General features: G+C 45.9%; 1 protein-coding gene across 2 annotated transcripts in view; it reads left to right on the forward strand.

The window, feature by feature from the left end:
* The window catches only part of TMEM184B (transmembrane protein 184B), a 30,448-nt gene extending 14,905 nt beyond the window's left edge, over positions 1–15,543 (forward strand). The window contains exons 3-10 of one of the 2 annotated variants that reach the window (XM_027715128.2): positions 391–556; positions 3,837–3,927; positions 4,470–4,545; positions 7,648–7,739; positions 7,995–8,164; positions 10,099–10,293; positions 11,162–11,185; positions 12,219–15,543. In XM_027715128.2, coding sequence (XP_027570929.1) covers positions 391–556; positions 3,837–3,927; positions 4,470–4,545; positions 7,648–7,739; positions 7,995–8,164; positions 10,099–10,293; positions 11,162–11,185; positions 12,219–12,460 — 1,056 coding nt within the window. In that variant the 3' untranslated portion in view covers positions 12,461–15,543. The remainder of the gene's footprint in view (positions 1–390; positions 557–3,836; positions 3,928–4,469; positions 4,546–7,647; positions 7,740–7,994; positions 8,165–10,098; positions 10,294–11,161; positions 11,186–12,218) is intronic. The other variant, XM_027715129.2, reaches the window with a different exon arrangement.
* Positions 15,544–16,399: the final 856 nt, after the last annotated feature.

Raw genomic sequence — 16,399 nt, forward strand, 5'->3', positions numbered from 1 at the left:
AAAAGCAGCCTGCAGTGGTGTGAATCTTAGGTACTTAAAAGAGGATAGCAGGAAGGTAGGACTGATAACTGGAAAAAAGATGTGAACAAGAGAATGTGGGCAAGGTAATGTAACAGTGAATTAATTCCCTATAAGAAACCAGGTTAGAAATGCCTCCATTTCCTTTTCCTTCTCCTTCCCCCTCTCTGCAAACCAAGGGTTGCTATATCAGTGTCATATGATAACAGTGATTTATTTTTTTCTTTTATGTTCATCACCTTGAGGCTGCTGGAGGCAATCAAGAGGTGATTTACTGAATTTGTTTTTCCTGGTCCAATTGACTCTCCAGTTCTACTTTCCCTCTCTACTCCATATTCCGCTGATCCTGGTCTCCCCTCTCCGTCCTCTCAGATCTACATGCATCTTCGCTGCTATAGCTGCCCAAACGAACAGCGCTACATCGTTCGGATCCTCTTCATTGTGCCCATTTATGCCTTTGACTCATGGCTCAGTCTCCTGTTCTTCACCAATGACCAGTACTATGTTTACTTTGGCACAGTGCGGGACTGCTATGAAGGTAAGGAGGGGGAAGTCTCTGCCCTGAGAGAACTTTTTTTCTGGTTGAGAATATGGAGAAAGCATCACTGTCACCTACTGAAGCAAAGTTTTGTGGTGTGCCTAACTGGATGACCATGGCTTGCTTAGTGACTGAAAATCATAGAATCAAAGGATGGTTTGGGTCAGGAAGGACCTGTAAAGATAATCTAGTGCAGCACCCCTGCCATGGGCTGGGACAGCTTTGCTCAAAGCCCCGTCCACCCTGACCCTCTTCGTCATTGGCCTTTGAGCAGGACAGGATGTGTTGAACCTTCCCTTTACAGTGTTCTGTAAAGGCCAAGTTTATGGTTTTCTTGGGTCCTTTGTTTCAGGAAGATCTAAAGCCAAAGAATCTGATTGTATCTGGGTGTTAGAAAGCGAGGTGTTGCTTAGCTCCTGGCTGTTCTGACAGCACCTACTCAGCAGCCAAACACTTGCTTTGTCCTGTTTTGCTGGTGCAGTGTGTTAGCAATGTATTCTTCTGGTCCCATCCTGTGGCCACTTGTGTGCTTGCACAGGGTAGCACAGCCGCCACATGCTGAGGCCGGTCAGGTGTAGTGCTTCGGGGTCCTGCAGGAGAGAGGATACCATGTTCAGGATGAGATACCAATGGCTTGGTTTTGGTTATCTGCTGCAGATAACATAATACCACTAATGCTGTATGTGAGGGAAGCGGTTACTCTCCAGTAAATGCTACCTTAACTTCCCTCCTGATCTTATCCTGAAAGAAGCCTCTACCCACCCGGCAGGAGAGACTGCACTCAAGCAGTGTATTTTTGAGGACAATTTATCACCATCCCCTCATTAAATCATAAGTCATTGGTACAGTTATTTTGGTGAGATCTGCATTGCAGAGAGGTGCCCCTGGCCATGTGATCAAGTTAATCAGCTGAAGGGACCAGCAGGCCCTCCTCACATCCACAACAACGCTCTGAGATGCAGCAGCAGATGGCAAACGTGCACACGTGATGCAGGAGGCATCTTTGTTTGGGCCTGGTTTTATAGTTTCCCTGCCCTGTGTGTGTGTAGGTCTAGCAGGAAGCCTGCTGCTCTGGGAAACTCCTCTCCTAGCAACAGCCAGTGTCCCTCTGCCTTGCTTGCTCAGGGAGTTTACAAACATTTGAGCATCTGCTCAGGAGGCAACCCTTGTGCCAGAGTTCACCTCCACGCATTGGCCTGTGTGAAAACTACAGGTGGAGGTGAAAGCACCTTTGGAAAGCAGGTTCTGTCCCTCACTTTTTCTGGGGATCACTTCAAAACAGCCTTTTTGTTCTGTTCCCTCCCTTGACATCCACCTTATCCTTTCTTTTACTGAGAAGGTTTTAGGTTGTGAGGTGGGGAGGAGCTCTATTAGGGAATGGGGGGAGAAGACTCTACTAATAAATTTTGAAATCTATCTTGAGCCATATGTAGACTACATTTCATAGTGTTTTGGTGTTGCTCTTTCCTGTGACTGTTTCTGTGCAAACCTGAGTGCAAGTAACACTGACACAAGTAGATTTTTTTTTTTCTTTTACGTCGATATCATGAGTATCATCTAATGACTGTGGATCAGGAATGGGAGAAGTGTTCTTTTGCTGATGTGATGAGTTTTGATCGCTAGCACTTAGTTCTTTTGGGGAGGGACAGGCAGATATTTCTCCCTCCCTTTTATTCCTTTTGTTTTGTTTTGTCTTCTTCCTCTGATGTCATCTCTTCCCTAGTGCTTGTGGAATGGCCTGGTATTGTAATGACCACATCAGAGGGCAGGGGTCACTGGAGGACAATAGGAAAAATTCAGCTTTTCTTCCTCTGGGTACTGGGAGCTGTCAACTAAGTTGCAGGAAAATTGAAGGCAAAAGGGGTTACCACAGTTATTTAAATGAGTTTTCCGTGGTTGGTGTTTTGTCTTCTAATTAAGGCTTTGGTAAAGTAGTTACTGTGTGAACTTTGTTCAATAATAACGATTACAGGTGGAGAAACAGTATACCAATTACATACGTAGAAGCAGGTATACCATTTGCTTTTAGGTGCCATAGCATTCTTGCCAGCTAGACACATCTACAAGCCATAAATACAATGTTTTGAGACTATGAGAATTTTGGGAAGTGTTGAGTACCTCTTTGCCAGGGCATAGTTTGGATGCTTGTAGAAGAATTAGAGTTGATGTCTGACTTCAGAAGTTCATCTATGTGGAAAAATTGACCTCAGGTCTAATAACCGGCTGCTTGAGGAGATCAGCGTCTCTGTGCTGTATGTTATTAGGCTTCTGTTCTTATTTCAGAGTTCCTCGAGACTTCTGTTTCTATCCCAAATTGTTTGAGGCAAAAAGGAAGATTTGGGTGTTGTCATTCCAGGGAATGTCCGAGTACAGATGACCGTAGAAAACAATGTTGAAAGAAAGGTCATCTGGTCTGTCCTTTTGCCCCAGGGCTGTATGTAACACACTCAGTAGTACAGTCCTTGCCCTAAGAAATCTCAAAACTTTGAGGGTCCAACAGCGATTTTAACAAGTCGAGAGAGTATCAGACAGGGCACATGCAGGCTTACTCCATGCATTAAAGTGGGTTTGGATCCCATGAAAAGGAAATAGATCTGTAGTTGTGGAGAACTGAAATGGGACAAACTATTAATGGTCAGTTCAAGAAGGCTGTTCGCTGTCAAGAAGGCATGTTGCTGGGGAAGGCAAAGTGGGCCAAGGAGAAGTTTATTCAGTAGACAAGAAATTTCATCATTCTGAGGAAATGAAGCACAGTCTGTTTTTCAAAAATCTCCACTAAACATGAAAACAGCGTTTCACTAAAACCCCTCTGTTTCTCCAGCTTTTATATCTGTAGTCTGGTTACCTGGCAGAGAGAAACTGTGTTCATCAGCTAGAAGGTTAAATACAGGAGATAACATATATCTGATCCATTAACCATATCTCTCCCAGATTATTTAGTACCAGCGTAATGTCCTAGAATAATGCACAGGAACCCTATAAAGAGTGGCATCTTACAGATGCCAAGTAATATAGAGACTGACTACAGTTTTAGATGGTTCTGTGACCCTTTTGGCATGAGTCATGGAACTGGCGTGGGACCATGGCCAGGCTCCAGTTCAGATAGTCTTGTGAGTGCTGAGGTAGAATGATAAATGCAGTGAAAATAATCTGGAGTGCTTTGAAGGGGAAGGTGCTGCATAAGCAGTCCCTGCTAATGTTTGGTCTGTTGCCTGTACTCTTGGTCCTTGCACCTGTTTTGAAGTTGGTTGTCATTTTACTCTGATTGATGTCTTTGCAGCCTTTGTAATATACAACTTTCTCAGCCTATGCTATGAGTACTTGGGAGGGGAGAGCTCCATCATGTCTGAGATCAGAGGGAAACCAATTGAGTGAGTATTTATTGTGCTTACAGCATGACGCTATCCTCCTTCTGAGCCCATCCACTTTTCCTCTTATCCCTGCCCTGAAAAACTGTGTCATGTGGCAAATGTCTGCTGAGACTGGACAGTGTGGATGGTGATGATTTACCAATACCCTGGTCTGAGACAGATCAGGGTGATCACATCCTCTTAGGCAAGCTGGACTGATACACAGCTTTTCTGGACACCTGCCTACTCATTTGTTTATTTTCTTATTTCCTTCTCCTTTAAATCTTTTCTATCTTTAGTTGATTGTACTTCCTTTGGGATCTGTGTTTCTCCCCATGCTACTCGGTTAAAGGAAAAATATAATTGGAGTGTATAGTCAGTATAGTCAGGATGTTGTTTTAGACATTTCTCTGAAAGAGAGTATGGCTGTAACTTTAATTATGGTTGGAGGAAGCACCAGTCCTGCAACTTTGCTACAGAGAGATAGATAAAGAGGGTAGGAATCTTGCACTCCAGCCCAGATCTTGCTTGTGAACCCTGTCATCTTATGTTGGCTCTTTCAGGTCCAGCTGTGTGTATGGAACTTGCTGCCTGTGGGGAAAGACCTATTCGATTGGATTCCTGAGGTTCTGCAAACAGGTATGGGCTGGAGGGACTGTGCCATCCTGCAGAAATGAATGAAGTGTGTGTGGGTGGCAATGGTACCTTTTGCTACTGAACTTCTGAGATGAGCACTCCTTTGAGGGGGATTATAGTAGCATTTTGAGAGGCCTGCAGACTGCTGAGAAGAGGAGTTTCAGGGCTTTTTTGTTTTGAATGATTTTAATGTTTTCTACTCAACCCTGCATCAGGACAGCCTTAGTAAAAGATGCAAGTTATCTCCTGGAACTGATGTTAACCCTGAGAAGAAACATTTCCCTTTCTGGATTGCAGAGATCCCAACTGTAAGAAACTGATGTCTGTGTTGTGTCGCAGACACCTCAGTTGCGTAACAGCCTCCTGAATTCCCAGAGCTGCTGTTGTGGTTTGGAGTTGAGGAGGAGGTGGAGGTTAAGCATGACACATTGCTTTGTAGGAGGAACTGACTATTGCTCATCATGTGTGTCTGTCTCTGCTGAACTGGGTACGTCGAGTGGGAGGGCGGGAGCGAGGGAGATCTAAACCTCGATACAGCCCTTGTCTGCTCATCCCAGGTCAGTCACCTCTGGCTGTCACCGAACAGCAGGTGAACGTCAAGTCTTTGCTCACTTGCTGAAATGAACGCACAGAGTTTCTTTGGAGACAGCGTGAAGCAGGTCTGGTTCTTTGAAGAGGCTTAGGTCATTGTAATTCCAGTCACTGGGTCTAGATCTTTGCCCTGGCTTTTCCTGTACGTCATGACCTGTCTTCTGTGTTTTAGCAATATGCAGAAATATCAAAGGTAAAATGCCGTCTCAGTAATATCCAGTGCAGCACAAGTGACCATTTCCAAAGGATGACATCTTTTGCTTTTCTGTTCTGTTTGTCCCTGCCCCATATTTTGTCCTTACGGCTTTCCTGGATTTTTCCCCTGATACTTTATTTTCTACTCTGCGCCCATTATGCTGCTTCACCTGTTTCTCTTGGGTTTCATTTGGACACCCTATGGTTGATTCACTGCATTACCTATTCTTTGTGCTTCTAATGTTAACTTTTACCTTTCAAAGATGTCATAAGCAAATGTAACACCCATGAAAGGTGAATGAGTGCTGGAGAAATAATTTCCCTTAGACCTCTTGTTTCTCATGTCCCACAGCCTCTGGCAATTATCGCCACATGGGTTTGGCGATGGCCGTGTTTGGAAAGTTTGTTCATCCCAGTGAAGACTAGAAGCATTCTTTGGGGAGGGGGAGGTGTGTTTTTTCTGCTGACCTCCACAAATCCTAGCTGATTTGGTAACTCTGGCTAAGGTGGATAATTTGCTTTTCCCTTGCTGCTATCTAGCAGCATTTCTTCTAGTCAGGCCTGCCCTTTGCTAACTGCTAAGACTGCTGTGGAGGCTGTGAGGGAGATGTCTTGCAAATGGATGTTTAAATACTCCTGTCCTTTTTGGCTTGGTGAGAAATTGTTGATGCCAAGACTCACTTTCTGGTACTTCTAGACTTTCAGGATTGCCAAGGAAGACCCCTCAAGGCAAATTCGTGGGAAAGCTGGTGCAAAAGAGCAACAGAGCACATGTCAGTACTGATCTAGGCAGTATCCATCATCATGATGATCAGGGGGAAGAATGTGCTGGAAGGAACACCTTGCCCTTTTTAGCCTTGTTCTCAGCATCTCCAGCACTTCTGTTGCCTCCCACCCCACCCGCCCATTTTCTGCTCTTTCCAGCCCCTTTCATCCTGAAGGAATCTGTACTATAACCATTCCTTCTTTCCATCTTCACCTCCACTAAAAGCTTTTCTCAAGCAGGTGCCTGGTTTGGGTCAGCGAGTCTGCCTGTGTTGCCTGTGGCCCTCCAGCAGTGTGGTGGCTGCAGCGTAAAATCCAAACAGCTTGTTTCCTTTAGGATGTCTTAATTAAGATTCTTTACTGGGCCTGTGTCTGATGACCCTCACACATGGGTCACACACCATCCATGTGCTTCCCATATGCTGTAGCATCTTCTAGGGAAGCAACTAAAAATAGTACGTGGTGGTTTGGATTGCAGGGAAATGGTTAAAACATCCCAGATCGGAAGAAGGGGAAGCTCAGAGGATGGAGTTGTTTACCAATTAGCTTGACCTTTTCCAGTTCACATATTTACAGTGACTCACTAACTGGCATGTGCTGGGGTTTTTAATCTCCTTGAAGTCTTATGACCACTAACAAATTGCATCGTATCCAAAGCAATTATTACTGTTTGGTTTTGCCTTCTTTCTTTACATAGCCCTCCCCACATGTGCACAGGTCAGCACCTGCCAAGGCTCTTCCAGCCTCCTTCAGGGAGACATGGATCGTGTCTTCAGGGAAACATTTTTAGGGTCAGAAACCTTCACTCTCTTAGGACTTTGAAGTTCAGCATCTCCAGAAAGTTGAAGAATGGGGTGGCTTTCAGAGAACATTTGTTCCAATAGGAGCAGTGGTTTATACTGGCAGAATGGATAGAGTTGATCCCAAGTGCCACAGAATCTTTGGGGAGATTCAGTAAAAGTCACATGGGTGACAGCAGAACAGGTCTTAACTTCTGTCTGTCAACACACATCTCTGTGTATACAAAACACCTTAATATCGTGGCAGCTGTCAAAAGTTCCTCCTCGGAGAACTAAGTTCCCCTCCAATCCAGGGGACCTTCTCGCCTAACTATGACAACTATGGATTGGAGTTTGCTTTCCTTCCCCAGTATGCCTCTGTTAAACTTGCTGTGTCCATACCATAGCACAGTGTGGGATTTTTTGTTTTTCATACAGTTGCCATGCATAAATGTGCTGCAGCACAGCCTGTGAAAAGCAGCTCTGGAAGAGAGGACCTGAGCAGCTTCTAGAAGCAACCCTACAGAGATGGTTTTTTTCCCATTCTGGACAAGTAGATAGCACACATACTGCTTCTGAATCTCCTGTATCTCCTTTTGGGTGTTGCAGTCATCAAGCACAATTGATTAGGAAGTGGCAGGATCAGACTCCTTGTTGGGGCTGGACTGTGTTGCCTTGCTGAGTTGTCCTAGTGGACACTACGTCGTGATGCTGGTTTGGGGACTTGGCCCCTTGCACCTCCTGCCTTATCATTCTTCCTCTCTCATTCCTGTAGGCTACCCTGCAGTTCTGTGTGGTGAAGCCCCTCATGGCAATCAGCACAGTCATCCTTCAGGCCTTCGGCAAGTACCAGGATGGTGACTTTGAGTAAGTTTATTTGTCTGGCGTGCAAGACTTGGCTGCCCATTCTCTGCCTGGCTTTGCATATTGTCTGTGTGTGTGCTGGGCCATGGGAAAAGATGGGACAACATGGGCTGATGCACATGAGAAAAGAGGGCCCTCTTAGTTTCAGGTTTTTTCTACCTAGTTTTGGGGGAGGGAATGGGACAAGGAGGCAGTGACAGTGGCAAGGGGAAAAGATCATGCTGAAGTTTCAGGCATTCATATACCTTCTCTTTTCAGTGTGACCAGTGGCTACCTCTATGTGACGATCATCTACAACATCTCTGTCAGCCTGGCACTGTATGCCCTCTTCCTTTTCTACTTCGCCACACGTGAGCTACTCAGTCCCTATAGCCCAGTCCTCAAGTTCTTCATGGTGAAGTCTGTCATCTTCCTGTCCTTCTGGCAAGGTGAGCTGCTTTTCCCTTCCCTTGGTAGGCACAAAGAGCTCTCTGCAGGGCCTCAGACACTAGAGTTAATAGAGCAGATGTTGATGAATAGACAGAATGTATTTCTGTATTCTATTTGTTTTATAGTCATTCACTGCTTTTCTCTGGGAAACCTGTTTTGCTCATTTTCATTTTGTTTCTATGCTCCTGAATCCTCACTATCACTGTGTGTGTGTGTGCACACGCATATCTACCTGGCAAAATCAGCTGATAGGGTGAAGAATCCTTTGCATTCCTGGAACAGTCATAAAGCACAATCTGCCAGCATTTTATCTCATGCTGCCATTTTATTGATTAAAGCGGCACATCTAAAAATTTTTAGTACTTTTTTTAGTGCTCTATAAATAAAATTTTAATGGTATGTCTGTGATTTATGTGAAGCAGCAAGCTGGCTGAATGCGGTGTGTGCTGCCACAGACCCACCGCTGAGCAAGACATTCAGAATCCATGCGCATGACGCAGAGGCACATTCAGAAAGTTGAAATTCCACCTAAGCTTAGTGCCTCTTACTAATTGGCTCTAAGCATTTCCCTGTTCAGTGCCCTACTTAGGTTTACTGAGTTGCACTTCAAAGACTAATTGAGTAGGAACCTGGGTGGAATTTAGGCTGTTGGAGTATGGCCCATCCTCCCTGTCTATGGACAAACTAATAAGCATCTGTTTTATCATCTTGAGCCATTTGGTCACATACTTTGTCTTCTTTGGAATTCTTTGGCCACCATGGTTTTGTACAGGGAAAAACTTTTTTCTTGCAGTGGTTTGTCAAAATACCATATGCTTAAATGAAAAATTCTGTTACTTGAATTTTTGCTCTAGCTAGTCAAAGTGCTGATGTTGCACAATGTGGAATATGTAAAAATTTTCTTAGGGATGTTCTTTGATGTTTGATCTTTGTATACTTTCAAGTCTAATCAAAAAGAAAAGAGATTTAATCCATGAAACAGAGAGCAGCTAACAAGCTCTAACTGATGTCCAGGTGTTAGAAAGACGAATCACTTGTCTGTAGAATTACCTTGTTAAAGGTTTCAGGCTCGACGTGTTTCAGGTCTCAGACCTAGGGGGAGGTTAACAAAGCTTGGGAAGAAGGATGTACCACTGACAGGGGACACAAAGAATGTAGAATTAACGGGCACACAGGTCATTAGGCAGAATCCCCAAGATAAGGAAGAAACTAAGACAACTCAGCAACTGTGTTGAATCAGCTCTGACTGGGTAAAAGGTAATTCTGGCAGGGGGAGATCATGACCACCGACCCAAAAAACCCACTGACTTGAAAGAAAAGAAAGACTGAGCATGAAGCCTAATTGGTATGAGAAGTGAGACAATTGATAACAAATAGAAGATAAAATACTAATTAATAAGAGAACTAGGAAACTTGTAGCCAAGGAACATTAATGGCTTTGTTTGCTAAAATGTATAAACGGTGAGTTTTGGTAGTCATTGTGCTGGTTTTGTGGCTTTACCACCCAGTACCCCTTTCTGCACAGAACTGTAAATAAATCAAATACATTGACTGTGTGTGTGGATTGCACACCATGTGAAAGAACCCATTTTAGGACAACACAGATCACAGGAGTGCTTGCAGAAATACCTGACTGCTCTTACTGTTTTGGACTTGAATAAGTGCTGCAGCACTTAGTTTCACAGTTTATGCAGCAGTTGAGAACAGAAGAGGGTCAGTGTTTGAACATGCTTTGCTTAAGCATATTTATCTCATTTTATTCCTCTTTTCTCTGTTGTACAAGTGGCTGTAGGTGGGTGTACGTAGCCTGCTCTATTTGTAGCTCCTGTGTTGTGGGGTTGCATCTAGGACATACAGCACAAACAGCTATTCTTGACAGTTACCATGCAATCATGTTTTCTGTACATTTACACGAGCTTGTTGCTTTGTTTAGGGATGCTGTTGGCCATCTTGGAAAAGTGTGGTGCCATCCCCAAAATCCACTCTGCTAATGTGTCTGTGGGTGAAGGCACAGTAGCTGCTGGGTATCAAGACTTCATCATTTGTGTGGAGATGTTCTTTGCAGCCATTGCCCTGCGCCATGCCTTCACATACAAGGTGTATGTGGACAAGAGAATTGATGCCCAAGGTAGGAAGTATGCCAGTGCATATGGCTTGTCTCTTTGGTAGTGAGACTGGGTGGAGACTGGTCCCTCAGGCAGCCAACACACTGATATGACTCCCAGCCTGAATGCTTGGAAAATGTCACATCTCCTCCTCTGCGGTGTCTGAGCAGATTCATTGTGCAACAGCTCTGCAGGGCAGAAACCTTGCCTGAATCGCACTGTTCCCTTTTCAGTTCCCCAGTATACCACCCACAACAGCTTGTTGCAGACCTGAGGGCTGCAAGAAGTTGCATCGTTTTGGTGGAGTGGGTTTGTCCTTCTTCCTGTCTCACCAAAGGGGAACTCCATTGCTCCAGGTTGTGCAACAGACTGAAGGCAAGAGGGACGGGGCCTAAAACAGGCTCTGTTTTGAATCTGGCTTGGGAAGATGAGACTCTGCTTTGGCAATATGTTTGTCATGGAGGAGGAGGATCTCTCTGTAATGACTTTGTGAGGGTTGGGCTGCTAGAAGTCTTATTCTACAGAAGAGGAAGGTGGATGTTATCTCTGGGAAAAGGGGGTTTTTGTGCCCAGCCTATGCATGTACATTCAGTGTTTTCCAAATAAAGGGGTTCTTTCCTGCTAGGGGAGATCTGTGATGAGGTGTGGGAAGATAGCAGCCTGTAGATGACCTCTCCATCCCAGCCAGCCCCAGAGGTTTTGGAAGGAGAGTTGTTGCAGTGGGGAGAGATGAGATCTGTGGGTGATGAAAGGGTAAACTGCTGGCAAGTACAAGTGGGGAATGTTTCGGTGGTGGGCCTTGTTCAGTTCTCGTTATTTCCTCTTTCTCTCTCTGTCTCTCTCTCCTCTTCCTTTTATCTCTCCCTTCTTGGCCACTGGTCCCTGATGCAGCTGTTCCATCATATGGGCCATACGGTAGGTACAGCATGCTTTGTGTGTTTGTCTCAGTTGGCTTTTAGCTGAGATGCTGTTCTCTCCTGATTCCCAGCTTGCCTACAGCCTGTCCTGTCCCTTGTTCCCCCTTCCTTGTAGATCTGTAGATCTGCTGCCTCACACAGCTGCTTTAGGGTCGTCTGGATTATAAGTAGTAAAATGGCTGTGTGGGCAGTGGAGTAACACACAGCTGCAGAGTGTTCCTGTCAGCTGTGCAGGCTCAAAGGAGCTGGTTTGTGCTCTCACCCCAGCCTCCTCTCACTTTTGTAATTGCCCAAGATGATCATCATACTTTGCTTCTCTGGGGAGCTCATCCCCAGATTTGAGCAGAGCCAGAAACTCACACTGGAAATGGAACCTAAAAACCATGAGAAATGGCATTTCCTAGAAGGGGATGCTGCCTTCCTCTGTGCTCAGCACTTGAGTGGGACAATCTCCAGCTATTGCTTCCTTCGTGGTATCACTGTGACACCCTCTACACAAGGGGTGGTTCTGCCTCTAATACTGCCTGTTCCCCTCCTTTCCCTCCTTTGTGCTGCTTTCCCACTTGTATGGTCTCTTTCCTGTGGACATTTTGATACCATCCAGCAGTGTAATTTTCACTGAGTGGGAATGGCAAATGACATTTCTCCTAGAATTTTTAGAATTTCCTTAGTTTTTGTCTTCTGAAACCCTTTACAGGAGTACCTCCCTACCTGACTGTCTTCATTGCACATTCAAGCCAGCACTGGTAGCATGTAGTGGAGGTTGTCACTGTGGGTATGTCCCATTCTCATGGTGTGTATCCCATTTAGTGCTGAGGTGGATTCAGTTGGCTAACAGCATCTGAATTTAGGAGCACCACTGGTAAAGCCATTTGTGTGGCATTTCCTCAGCAGCTGCTTAAGGAAGTCTGTAACATACCGTCTGCAGGACCTAGGATTGCATGTTCCCTGTTCTCCTTACCTTCACGTTCAGGGGCATGGGGGAAGGCAGCAGTGTTCCTCACTTGTCCCTCCCTGTCTTACCCAAACAGGCCGCTGTGCTCCCATGAAGAGCATCTCCAGCAGCCTCAAGGAGACCATGAACCCTCATGACATTGTCCAAGATGCGATCCACAACTTCTCCCCAGCCTACCAGCAGTACACCCAGCAGTCAACGCTGGAGCACGGTCCGCCCTGGCGCAATGGCAGTCACGTTATCTCGCACTCCCACAGCTGCTCCGGTGCCCGTGATAACGAGAAGACCCTCTTGCTGAGCTCTGACGATGAATTCTAGGAGGGGAAACTGCCAGCACAGGCTGTCAATTTCCTCCCTTTTTTTTTTTTTTATAATTTATTAAAGCAGAAACACACAAGTCATATCACTTCCTAGAGAGTACAGATTGCAGAAGTGTGGGCACTTCCCATTAGCTTTTGTGGGTACGGACATGATGAGCAGCGTGGAGGTGGTGGAATGGCCAGGACTCTATTCTCGAGCCCATTCCTTACAGCAGCAATCAAATTAATTGAAGCAAAGCTCCAGGGTTTGGAGCTCTGGCTTCCCACACCTGCCCTGCTTGGTGTGGAGTGTCACTGGCCAGAGCCTGGAGTTGTGGCCAAAAATGTTTTTGTTTTCTTTTCCAACAGGACAACCTGACTCCTTTGTATTTTTTTTCCTGAATGGTTGATGTAGGCATAGTTTTCTCCCCAACTCTCTGGTACTAACATCTCTGTGATCCTTGGGAAATGGGATTGGGATGCAGCGATAAGCATTCCTGAGGATCAGACCAGAGACTGGTCTATATAGCCATTGCCTTTAATGCTAAGTAAGGAATGCCCCCACCCTCCCGAGCACCTTGTTTTGAGCCCTGGAGTCAGAGTCACTTGAGTGAGCGAGGGGGAAAAGGACAGGACTTTTTTCCTTTTCTTTGGCTCCCTACATCCCCTGATCACCATCAAAGCTGATGCTTGTTGAGGCTCAGTGGGGATGGAATTGCTTTCTCACAAGGATGGAGTTTTCTAATCACTAAGTGTCCAAGCTTCCCCTCTCCCTTGTGTTCCTGTGGCTAGAAGCCTCCCTGGAGCATGTCTCCTGCTAAGAAGATGGAGGACTGCCCGTGATAGGCGGTGGAAGTTTGTAGAGCTCTGGCCCCTTCACTCCTCTTTGGGAAGGGAAGATATGTAAACACAAAACCAGTTTTTTGTTTTTGTTTCCTGTCCCCCAGCATCACAGCTGCCCCTCTTAAAGGTGTGGGTTGCATCAGGTAGCTGCCAGAGCAGGTCCTCGTCTCTCACAGGTATCTCTCCCCATGCTTTTTATCACTGACTTTCCCTGTGAGCTGCACAAATTTTGCTCTTAGGCTGGAATATTCAGAAAGGAATGTTGCACACTCCTTTGTTTTTATCTCCATAGCTGTTCTGGGCCAAACTGGAGCAGACTTGAAACCTGACATGACCTGGCTGGTCGAAATTGTCCCTTTTATTCTCCCAGGCAGCAGTTGCTGCTGCTGCTGCACACTTCACAGACCCTGCTGCAACTCAGTGCTATCAAGGGTGGAACCGGCATCCATGAAAGTGGGAGAAGCTTTCCCTTGCTACTGTTGGGTTTCGGATGGGCCCATGGGTACTTAGTAGAGCCACAACAGAAGTGATCCCTCTGCAGATCTATCCAGGGACCAGAAAATGCCTCTTGCTTACTTAAAATTATCTAGGGGAAGAGTGGGCAGCATGCTCAAGTGCTACAGATCAGATGCTCCTACCTGCAAGCAGGAAGCAAAACTGAGAGATTGGAGTGAGCTGCTGTGTTCTTCTCGGCTGTAGTTTCTCCGTTCCTCTCCCACTTGCCTTCCCTGCCATCAGCAGACCTGTGTGGTTCCACACTGCCCCTCGTTACTCTGCTAGGAGCACTGGAGGCTGGTTTACTGCCTTCAGGTTACCTCTCCGCTTGTTTCCTAATCCATCTGCTTGTTTGTTCAGTGTCTCAGGAGTGACAGTGAGTGAAGAGCTTCTCATTTCCTCAGCACCCCTGCCCAAGCTGGGCAAAAGGGCTTAAGGAGAGGCAGTTTTGCTCCCTGCTGTGAGAATAAGATAAAGGAAGGGCTTAAGGACAATGTCTCCTTCTGTACTTGTGTCTGGGGGGATGGTGAATCAGGTGGGAGCAACAGTGCTGACTGTTGAGGGAGCTGGAGGCAGGATCAGTGGATCCAGCAGCTTCTGTGCTGTTGGATTTCCCCATTTGCACACATCCTGCGATGCCATGCTGTTAGTTACTGCTTTTCCTAAGTCTGTGTCTGCTTAAATGGACATGCAAATACGCTCTGCCAGGCTTTGTGTGGGCTTGGTGTAAAACTTCCTCATGCATAAGCTGCCTGGAAAGCAGGGCTGAAGATTGAATGGGCTTTCCTTCTGTCGTCTATGGCTTTGATTAATAGTCCTTTAAACGTGAGGTACTTATGTTAAAGTTGCCCTCTCTCTTAGGAAAGTAGGGTGTAGGACATGATCCTACCCTCCCCTTTCTTTGCATTTGCAGGTCTTGATGATGTCCCAGTCGCCCACTTGGTGACTGTTCCCAATCTTTGTTGCGTTTGGGTGGCCGAAATCCAAAATCTCAGTTATTGCCTCATTGAGCATGAAGGTGGTCCAGGCTTGGAGAAGCGTTTCTTAGAACTTACTTTGAAATGTCTCCTGCATATATATGCTGTGCAGAGGATCTGGATATTCTCAAAGCATCCTTTATGTAGTGGTTTCAATATAATCCTTTCGCACCAGCTGCCTTCAGAGAAGCCTGATGAAGAACTAGTGCCCAAACAACAGCCAGCTGCCCTGCTTTATAATTTTATATACATCTATATTTTTTAACACCACACAAAATCATCCAGCACAGAGCTTGCTGCTCTCCCTCCCGACAGGCAAGTGCCAGAGCAAGGATTGGCTCTGAAGCCGCTCTGGCTTGGAGGAGCAAATGTAAGATTCAGAGCTTGAAACCAAGAAGGCCAAGGTATCTGTGGTCTTGCAGGTCTGCTCATGGTAGCCCAGGGCCCCAAGAAAAGTGTCAGTTCCAGGAGTAGGCCCTTGGAGCTGCTCTCCCTCACCTGCTTCCGCTCTTCTTCCTTCCTTCCTTTTTGTTTACCATGTAACATACCCATGGGATTTGTTTATTATTTTTCCATATAGAGTAGTTCTTTGTATATAAATGACTGAAAAAAAAAAGTATGATAAATAAGACAGAGTCACCTAGTTTTGTACCTATTGTGTTTAACTGATGTGAGCTCAGCGACAAGCCGCTCTCTCTATTTTGGTCTTTGTGACGTTATACTCCGCAGAAATGAGCAAATATGATGACAAATAAAAAATATAGAGATAATATAGATTGTACTTAAACTGCCTCTGTGTGGTGTTGTCTGGGTGACTTCTCTGAGCTGATTTTAAGCTTTTGCTCAATGCAGGGACTGATGCTTGGTGGGTTGGGATGTTTTGTCCTCAGAAGGAAAGGTCCAGGTGTCTGTAGGAGCTGATGGAGCAGCATTACTACAGCACTCTGGGCTGAGACACTACTCATGGTTCAAGGCATGTGTCAAAAACCTGTAGAAATGAATCCTACCTTAGGTGGTCAGTGAGAAACACCTGTGGGAGAGAGAGGGCTGCTCTCTGACATGGGCCCATACAAACAGTGACTCTGGGCTTTTCTTCCATGAGCAGCCTTGGGGCCGGGGCAGAAAGTGACAGAGGGAAGGGGAATGTTAAAACCCCAAAACATCCTGAGTGCTGCAACCTGCTGGGGACCAGGCCTACCTGGGCATCAGGGGAACATGCTCATCACTTCCACCTCAGCTCTGAGGAAAGGCGGTTTTCCACACAAGGAGGTCAGGCTTCAACTCTGGGTAAGGTGCCTGCAACATTTCCTTCCCCTTCTGCCATCCACAGAGACAAGCTCGCTCCTTTCCTACTCGCTGTTCCTGAGTCAGGCAGTGAGGTCACTTGGCAGGGAAGATTTTGGGCAGAGCTGCCCTGATTGCACCTGCCTCTCCTCCTGCATCCAGTCTAAGGGCAGCCCAGAGGGAATTTTTCTAGTGAAAAGCATTATTTTTCCTAGGAAAATCTTTATTGAGCACAGCTGAACTGCTCCTGCAGTGATTTGGGGAGTGATGTTCAGCATTAAGCTTGCTTTCCAAGCCCTTCTTTCAGGGACTATAAATCTGTCTTATTCTAAAGAGTCATGAGTGGTCCCCCATCTCAT

The sequence above is a fragment of the Pipra filicauda genome, unplaced genomic scaffold, assembly GCF_003945595.2.
Source record: "Pipra filicauda isolate LSUMZ 115617 unplaced genomic scaffold, ASM394559v2 scaffold384_size681814_pilon, whole genome shotgun sequence".
Classification (NCBI taxonomy): Eukaryota; Metazoa; Chordata; class Aves; order Passeriformes; family Pipridae; genus Pipra; species Pipra filicauda.